This window comes from Mobula hypostoma, chromosome 5 (genome assembly GCF_963921235.1).
Source record: "Mobula hypostoma chromosome 5, sMobHyp1.1, whole genome shotgun sequence".
In the NCBI taxonomy this organism is placed as follows: domain Eukaryota; kingdom Metazoa; phylum Chordata; class Chondrichthyes; order Myliobatiformes; family Myliobatidae; genus Mobula; species Mobula hypostoma.
The window spans coordinates 50511997-50522210 of NC_086101.1; the positions used below are offsets into that span (position 1 = coordinate 50511997).

A 10214-nucleotide genomic window follows, 5' to 3' on the forward strand; every position below is an offset into this window, starting at 1 on the left:
TGTGGCTGAAAAAATTGCTTTTGCTCTCACCTTAATCCTCTAGTTTTTAAAACACACAAGATGCTGGTACAGATGCTACGTGACCTGCTGAGTTCCTCCACCATTTTGTATGCGCTCTTCCTCTCGATCTAGATTTCCCCAACTCTGGGGGAGAAACTGCATGCAATCACGCTATTTACATTCCTCTCGATTTTATACACCTCCGTGAGATCTCATGTTCTCCTATGCTGCAATGAATAAAGTCCCAAATTTCTCAACTTCTTTCCTAACTGAGTTGCTCGAGTACCGGCAGTATCCTTGTAAATCTCCTCTGCACCCTTTCCAGTGTAATGTCTCCTTTCCTAGAGAAGGGTGAGCAAAACAGAAAATAGTATTCCAGATGTTGCCTCATCAACATAACGTTGAGAGATATGGTCTTGTTGCTCAAAATAGCAATAAGCTGCATTGTGTTACGAAAGATGCAGGCTCGTACTGTGAGTGTTACTTTAAGCGCGCCTGAGTGAGGCGGGACTATGACGTCGGTCACAAGCTGCAGCAGCCAGCTGCAGACTTAAACCTACAGAGAGAGAGAGACACACAAGCTGTTGGAACTTCAGCTTGTCACTGCTGTGGTTTGGAACTCTTCGATGCCCAAAAGATTGGGTTGACCATCGGCAGGCAGTGCACAATGGATGTGAGACTGTCACTTCGAATAATCCATATGTGTGGATTTGCTGGAGTATCCTGTGGTATCACTTTTGTTGGCCCTTTACCTGGAATCGGGGTGTTGTGGTAACCACTTGAAGATGATATTCCTGTGACGGTCACCTGGGTGATATTTCTAAGTGGATTTCAGAATGGCTCGACGGACAAGATCTTCACAAGACGGTTATTTCGTTTATCCAGAGGGAATTTGTGGAATTCGATGTAATTGCCCACTCTCTACATTATATCCTGGATTACAAATCTCTCCCCTCACTCACTTATTTCGTGGATTACTGGATCTTACTAACTTGCCATCTTAAGACTTTAGGAATTGTTCCTAAGCTTGATAGTTTGGGAACTACATATACACACACATATATACGCATAACACAGTTAACTTCTGTTTATTTCATTTGTTACTATATTTTAAGTACATGTTAAAAAAGATAGTGATTTTAACGTTAAAACCTGACTCAGTGTGTGATCTATTGCTGCTGGTACGTAACAATTGGAAGAGTGTTGGATATTGAGGGCAGAGGGATCAGAATGGGAGTGAGATGGAATGAAACTGGAGGGGATGAGAAGGACATGGTCACCCCGATCTCCATATGAGGGACACATCTTATGAGCATCATATTAAATTGAAAGAAGCAGAAATCGCTGTTTCACCTGAAGCAAGCTGGTTCAATAAGAAAGATTACTTGGCACATTTCAGATTTCTGACTTTGGTTGTCATGTTAACACTAATACAAGGGAGTGATTTAAGGTGATTGAAGGGCAATATAGGAGAAGATGTCAGGGAGGTTTTGTATACAGAGGTGATAGGTGTATGGAATATGCTGTCAGGGATGATGGCATAGGCAGATACATTAGGGACATTTAGATAGCTACATGAGTGATAAGAAAATTGAGGGCTATGGGAGAGGGAAGGGTTAGATTAATCTTAGAGTAGGTTAAAGGGTCGGCTCAGCATCGTTGGCTTAAGGACCTGTACTGGTCTGGACTATTTTATATTCTACAGTAAGTACTATGTTAAGACCTGATATAGCAATAACTGAGCAGAAGACACCTTTTAAGACACCAAGAACACAAAATGGTAGCCAGTCTGTACTTCTGCTTTTGTTGTTTCGGCAGAGATCAAACTCTGCAGTACCGGTGGTGAGGGCCAAGTACATATAGTCAAGGGAGGTGCAGGACCACTTTGAGTCAGTGTACTGGACAATATTCAGGGATTCATCTTCAAATCTGAATGAATATGCTACAGTTATCACCAACTTCAACAATTTTGATTGAAATTACAGACGGAATCAGATGCACTTCGGCTCTGGCAGGCTTTGCAGGCCATTACCTACTACAAAGCAAAACCTAACATCATGAATGGCAGTGAAGCTTCACTCTCATATGAGCTCTACACCTTTTATGCACGGTTTGAAAGGGAGAATAAAACTATACCTGTGCGAATCCCTGCAGATCTGGCAAAACTGTGATCTCCATCCCAGAGGCCGACATCAGAACGTCTTTCAAGACAGTGGCCCTTGCAAGGTGCCAGGCCCTGATAAAGTACCCGGTAGGGCACTGAAAGCCTGTGCCAACCATCTAGTGGTCTAGTGGGGGTGTCCAAGGACATCTGGAGTCTCTTACTGCTGCAGTCGGAGGTTCCCACCTGCTTCAAAAGGGCAACAATCATACCAGTGCCCAAGAAGAGCAGGGTGAGCTGCCACAATGACTATCACCCAGCTCCACTCACACCTGCTGTGATGAAGTTCTTTGGGAGGTTGGTCATGGCCAAAATCAACTCCTGCCTAAGCAAGCACATGGACCAGCTGCTATTTGCCTGTCACCACAATAGGTTGACAGCAGATGCAATCACACTGGCTCTCCCCTTGGCCTTTGGTCACCCCAACAATAGCAATACTGATGTCAGGCTGCTGTTTATTGATTACAGCTTAAGTGCTCAACACAATCACATCCTCAATTATAATCAAGAAGCTCTTAAATCTGGGCCTGTGTACCTCACTCTGTAAATGGATCTTTGATATCCTTACTGGAAGACCACAGTCAGTGTGGATCAGTAATAACATCTCGTCCACCCTCACAATCAACACTGGTGCATGTCAAGGATGTGTGTTTAGCCCACTGCTCTACTGTCTCTCCACTCATGATTGTGTGGCTAGGTTCAACTCAAACACCATCTGTAAATTTGCCAATGACACAACTATTGCTGGCAGAATTTCAGATGGTGACTAAGAGGTGCACAGGAGTGAGATAGATCAGTTCCTTGAGTGATGTCGCAACAACCACCTTGCACTCAATGTCAGTAAGACCAAGGAATTGATTGTGGACTTCAGGAGGGGGAAGTTGAGGGAACACACATCAGTCCTCATCCAGGGACCAGCACTGGAAAGGGTGAGCAGTTTTAAGTGTGTGGGTATCAGCATCGCTAAGGATCTATCCTGGGTCTAACATATTGATGCAATTACAAAGAAGGCATGACAGTAGATATATTTTATTCAGAGCTTGTGGAGACTTGGTATGTTTTCAAAAACACTTGCCAATTTCTACAGAAGTACCATGGAGAGCATTCTAACTGGTTGCATCGCTATCTGGTATGGAGGGGCCACTGCACAGGATTGGAAAAACTTGCAGTTAATTGTAATCTCAGCCAGCTCCATCATGGGCACCAGCCTCCCCATAATTGAGGGCGCACTCAAAAATCAATGCCTCAAAAAAGCAGCATCCATCATTAAGGACTCCCATCACCCAGGACATGCCCTCTTTTCATTGCTACCATCGGGGAAGAGGTACGGGAGCCGGAAGATACACACTCAATGTTTCAGAAACTCCTTCCCCTCCACCATCAGATTTCTGAATGGACACTGAATCCATGAATACTACCTCACTACTTCTTTTTTCCCTTTTTTTGCACTACTTACTCAATTTAATTTGTTAATATATACATTGTAATTTATGGCTTTTTATTATTATATATTACAATGTCCTACTCCTGTAAAACAACAAATTTCATGACATATGCCAGTAATATTAAACCTGATTCTGAATTCACGTGGCATCTGTGAAAAGAGAAACCATCAACATTTGGGAAGACTTAATGTGGTTTTCCTGTATTTTCTGTTTTTGTTTCAAGTTTCCACCACCTGTGGTTTTATTTGATTTTTGCTGTGTGAGGCAGCAATTTGCTTTTAATAACTTTTGAATCAGGCATTGAAGATTTATGGTGAATATTTTGCCAGGGGAATGCTCCAGGTTGCTAGTTCTCAAAGACTTGGTCTCAAGTGCATGACTAAATGGCTATAGAGGTGGTTACAGTTCAATGTAAAGGTTAAACAGGTCTTAACTGGAATGGGAATTAGTTTATTATTGTTACATGTACTGAGAACAAATCATTACACTGTGCCTTGATGTAGAACTGTAACAGAATGCAGAATAATGTAGAACATACACTCAGTGACCACTTTATTTGGTACAGCCATACACCGGCTTGTTAATACAAATACCTAATTAGCCAAACAAGTGGCAGCAACTCAGTGCAGACATGGTCATGAAGTTCAGTTGTTGTTCAGACCAAACATCAGAATAGGGAAGAAATGTAACCTTAGTGACTTTGACCGTGGAATGATTGTTGGTGCCAGATGGGGTGATTTGAGTCTCTCAGAAACTGCTGATCTCCATGAGTTTTCACACACAACAGTCTCTAGATGTTACAGGGAAAGGTGCGAACAACACAAAAACATTTGGTGAGCAGCAGCTCTGTGGGCTAAAGTGCCTTATTAATGAAAGAGGTCAGAGGAGAATGGCCAGACTGGTTCAAACTGACAGGAAGGTAGAAATAACTCGTAACCATGTGTGCAGAGGAGCATCTCTGAACCTTAAAGTGGATCGGCTATAGCAGCGGAAGACCACACTGGGTCCACTCTTGAACCACATAAAGTGGCCACTGAGTACATATTTAAAATTCATTTGGTATAGAAGAAAAGTTAATATCTGTGACGTATAATTAATCTCAATCCTCATTTGTAGGCTCTTCTCTCAATAAACTTCAACACAGAGTCAACAGTGTCAGCCATTTCCCACTGTCCGTAAGGCAGCCGCCAAAAGCAACAGCATATGTGAGTCCAACTGTCAGCAACACCAATGGGATTCACACATCGGTCAGTTTGCATTCCATCTCGAGCTCTGGCATCCCTTTACCGAGCAGGCCTGGAACCACAGGGATCCCAGGTCGGAGTGGCCTTCCCAGACCAACATCCACTATCGGAAGCAGTGGGATACCGAGGAGCAAGTTAGCTCAACCAGTCCGGAGGTGAGTGGGTCTTTCTCTCAAAATAGGGAGTTACTGATCAGTGTACAGAATAGTGAACTTTATTCCCGGTTGTTGGTGGCAAGATTTTGCAAATTAACAGAAGATGAAAAGCGTCAGGATGGTTATCTGAAGTTACCAAAGGATTTTAATTGGCATTCCAGAATATTAATGTTTGGATGCTGACAAAATGAAACTGCTGGACTTGCCATTAAATCCAAAAGGTTGTAATGTAGCATTTTGGATGAAGTATATTGTTAAAGCTTGTATTAAGCTGTATTGTAACTTTGTCAGATATTGAAGACAGATAGATTGGAAAAGGAGTGAAAAGGAGTAAAACTGGCAGGTGATTAGAAGACACTCTTACTGACTGGTGTGTCCTGCAACATGGTTACCCAATCTGCATTTAGTCTCCACACTGTAGACTATGAGTAGCATGTTGATGTGACAGAAGCATAAATAAATTGTGGCCTCACTTGTGTGGACTCATTTGAGAAGTTGACGACACTTGATCTTTTTCCCATGTATATTTCATTGAGGTTATCTCATAAAGCTCACTGGATCTTTATTGTACTGGGGTAGTGATATAATATTTATTTACCAGCCTGTGAGAAAAAAAACACAATAATAGTTTTACAGCTAAATGCCTGTACTCTAAATACTAAGCCTTCAATCAAACATACTTTAGTAACATTCCTCTGATGTTTTCTCTTTGTTTCCCAAAAGTGATGGGTCAGTTCCATTGCTTCTAGTTGTCCTGTAATACCACCTTCAGTAACCGTCAATATTTGATTGCAGTTCTACATAAAGCACTCAACATTTTTATAAATATTAAGACATGTCTAAAGAATGTTGAAGATTTAAAAGGTTACATCTGTTCCTGCTTGCACTTGCTATATGTTTTCTCATTAATTAATTCTTATGTCTGCAATCTCAGGGACAACCTGTCTGTTCAGTTTCATAATTATACCCTCTTGTCAATGGAGGAGTTTGAGTGTGGGAGGATGTAATTACTGTGCAATCCATTTTAAGTGCAACCATAATAGAAAAGGAAAATAAAGAATGATTCGTTAGTTTGAAGTCAGGGATAAATTACATCTGAACATCCTGATATGAAGCACCTTGCGGTTGGTGTGACCCCATTTTACCAAAGACTGCTGTTAATGTTGATACTCCATGTGCGATAACACAGCAGAATGAATGCAATGAAACCATGTGTCGTAAAGTGCAACAGAACATGCAGCAACTGTTGTGTAAATGATACGTGTTATGGTCCACTGGTATTTGAAGTATTGCCTCAATCAGAATGGAAGCTTGGTGGTCTGTGATTTAATTTATGCTCTTTTGTTTACAGTTTTCTTCAGCCTCCAAAGCCCATAACTGCACTCAGTTCTCTTAAGGACGGAAGCTGGAAGGACGGGTGTTATTGACATTTCCTGCTACAGAAACTGTTGAGGCAGAGAATCATGAGCTGCCAAACGATGATGCCCAGCTGGCTGGGTTTAGATACATCACAGGATATTTGTAGCTACAGTTAATTTCAGTGAAAGTGCAAAAGACAAGGCCACGCCCCCAGAATTACATATGTTTTGCTAATAAAGAAGTACGACATGAACTAATGATTGTAACATTGCGCTTTCAAATATCGGCCCCGTGCATTGAAATTATCTCAAAGTTGCAGATGAAAAATTGGTACAAAATGTCTTTAAATCAAATTCACCTTCTTCAATGCTCGGTTTTAATTTTGGAACGGCAATCAATATTATGGTGAGCAGTCTGCCATAGTTCTTTTTAAGGAAGTTCAGTTTTATCTATGTTGAACAGTACTTCAACAAAACAGCCTGTTGAGTTGCCATGACTTCATTTTAACTGTGTTGCAGGTTATCACTTGTTAAGCAAAACTGTAATACCCGAGTTGTAGGAAGCAACGTTCAAACCTCCAATCATACTTCAGATGGGTTTAGAAGTAAAATTTTCCTAAAGTTGAAATAAATAATTCATGAGTTTTAGATACTGTTGGTTTTAGTTCCAAAACTTTTATAAATGTGTAACCTTATGAGCAGAAATTGTTAATGAATATCATCCGATAACATTGATTAAGACACTTCAGATGCTGGAAATCTGAACCAAAAACATAAGATGCTGAATATACTCAACTGGTTCGGCAGCATCTGTGGAGAGAGAGAGAGAGAGAAAGAGAGCAAAGGGAAGAGAGAGAGAAAGAGAGAGATCTAATGTTTCAAGTCAATGACTTCTTATCAGAAATGGATGAGAGGTCACTGACAAGAAAAAGTGAAGACTGATTGATTTGAAAAATTGATTGTATTTTGGTTTTCTAATATCAAATGTTATTTAATGCCTGACCAAATTGCTTTGTCTATTTTTCCTTATGATTGATCCCACTACATTTTTAAAATGCAAGCTAGAGTACAACTGGTAGCATAGTGACTACTATCTTCCATAGTAATGAAGGATTAATCATAAAGTGTTAAATCTCTCCAATGCTTTTGACAATATTGGTAATTATCCCTAAACAATTAACAAATCTTGTTATGATGCTACAACTACATATGATTGTAGTACAACATAAATGTTTCTTAACATTAATTTTTAGAAATTGAGATTGAACTTTTCAGTGTTACTAGCCATAGTTAGATGTGTGTGGAATATTTATGAAAGACAATTTGATTTTGTTAATTAATATATTACAGTTCTGTTTAAAAAGTATAACTTCCAAAAGCTACTTGAGATGAAGTCCACCATTAACTCAGAAACCTGGACTGAAATTTTGTTGTAGAACCAATTATTTTGTGCACTGTAGCTATACTTTATTTCTGTAGCTCACAAGTACCTACAAGGTTAACATATCTGTGATAGTCAAATATGAACCTTTTCTTTTACCATAGTTCACATCACGAAGCCAGAACATGTCAGCCCCAATGGAGTGTAACAAACATTCAGGGCTAGGGAAATTCACACAATGCTATCTAATTCCTGACTCACTTATTGGTTTTATGAATGTTAATTTATTCTTTGTAAATTATTTGTGTATGTCAAACACTTATGATGAAGCACATTGCACTTAAACCCAGCAATGACCATGTATGCGACAGCTTGACAGATTTTTTTACAACAGTAAGTGAGCATTTTGAAATGTTTTATTAATATTGAGAACAAGGTGCACTTTTTAATGACACTAAACAGCTTAATTTTTATAGACGTTTTACAGGATAACTTAAAACATATTCATCTTGTAATAATGCTGTACAGAGGTATGACAGAAATGTCAAATACATAATGCCAATTACTCTTGCATTTTATTAAATATTACTTATAAAATAAAATACGTTATTGCCAATGGATGTAGGAATGTATTGATGATTTTATGCAATAAATGTTTTTTTCTTCCCTGTGGGTGAGTTATTCTTTACATGCTGGCAGGCTTTAGCCATGATCAGAAATGTTATAATCATCTTTTTTTTGCCAGGTTACAGGTTTGCAATCATATATGTTATATACTTATGTGGCAAATGTAACGTGCTTGTCTGATTTCATTGTTTCTTCTCAATAATTCAACATTTCTAATGATTAACTCCTGAGACATAGCACATAATGTGGTGAGGCGGAGATATGTCTCTACCAAAGGAGGAGAAAGGAGCTCTTTCCCACCGCCAGGCTGCAGGTGAGCCTTGGGCAAGGTGTAGCACCTGCTTATCCCCTGATCAGGGTGATGTGAAGCCATGGGAACAGGTGCTGGATGGTCGTACGAGTAGCGAATGCACATCACAAGTTTGGCTTATGTAACCACTGACTCCAGGCAGATTATCTCTGAAGAGTATTAATAATAGCTGGAATCACCTGTCTTGTAAGGACACTGCCCCGAAGAAGGCAATGGCAAACCACTTCTGTAGAAAAATTTGACAAGAACAATCATGGTCATGGAAAGACCATGATCGCCTATGTCATACGACATGGCACATATTGAAAGAATGAACGTAACACAAAACAATGTTGTACCAAACTTATTAATCCACCCTAACGAAACCAGCCCCTTCTGCCTACACAATGTCCATATTCCTCTATTCCCTGCACGTCCTGTAGTTTGATACTTTATATCTCCCTAAAGTAAGGGTATTTGTAGATACTTATACAAGATTTGGCAGATTTGGCCACTCAGCCAATACACTTTTCGTCCCTCTTCCCTCCGGGAGAAGGCTCAGGAGCTTGAAGACTCGTATGGCCAGATTTGGGAACAGCTTCTTTCCAACTGTGATAAGACTGCTGAATGGATCCTGACCCGGATCTGGGCCGTACCCTCCAAATATCCGGACCTGCCGCTCGGTTTTCTTGCACTACCTTACTTTCCATTTTTCTATTTTCTATTTATGATTTATAATTTAAATTTTTAATATTTACTATCAATTTGTAATCTAGGGAGCGGGAAGCGCAGAATCAAATATTGCTATGATGATTGTACGTTCTAGTATCAATTGTTTGGTGACAATAAAGTATGAAGTCTTAGTTTTAGCTCAGCATTCTTGAATGGCCAGTCTCAATATCATTACATTACCATCTCCTGCTCTGCTCCTTCCCTCCACCATTTTCTATTGGCTAATTCAACTCTATCTTTCACTCCAGATGAAGGGTCTTGACTCAAAACATTGACTATCCATTTCCTTCACAGATGCTGCCTGACCCACTGAGTTATCTGCCAGCTTTTGTGCATTGCTCCAGATTTCAGTATTGGCAGTCTCTTATCCAAAGAAATATCTCCGACAGGGTAAAGCCAAATGAGTAAATATGGCTTACAGAGGCAGATTATGCTTCCTTTTCTGTTTTGTGCTGCTGAAACATGACTAGAGCAGGGCGGATAATACTGACAATATCATAGATGGGTGACAGACTTAAATGGGCAAATCTGATAAAGGTATAAAGCAAGGACAAGTTACTTAAAGTTGGAGTGTTTGTTGTAAATTCCAAAACGTTGAAGTGTGCCTAGACGGAAGGTGAGGTGTTCTTCCTCGAGCTTGTTGGCCCCTATTGCAACAGTCTTGCAAGGGATAGATAGAGAGGGGAGAATAGGAGATGGACGGACAATTGACGTGGCAGGAAACCAGAAGGTCAGAGTCACTGCTGTTGACCAATGTAAAGTGATAATCCAATATGTGTGTTGTTCTTCCGATATAAGGAGGGTTGCTGCTGAACACTAAAA

At 40.1% G+C, this 10214-nt stretch overlaps 1 protein-coding gene across 2 annotated transcripts in view; it reads left to right on the forward strand.

Annotated features, from left to right (window-relative positions):
* The window catches only part of slain1a (SLAIN motif family, member 1a), a 136291-nt gene extending 127887 nt beyond the window's left edge, over positions 1-8404 (forward strand). For both annotated transcript variants that reach the window (XM_063048497.1, XM_063048498.1), the window contains 2 exons: positions 4723-5005; positions 6357-8404. In XM_063048497.1, the coding sequence (XP_062904567.1) occupies positions 4723-5005; positions 6357-6432 (359 nt within the window). In that variant the 3' untranslated portion in view covers positions 6433-8404. The remainder of the gene's footprint in view (positions 1-4722; positions 5006-6356) is intronic.
* The last annotated feature ends 1810 nt before the right edge of the window (positions 8405-10214 follow it).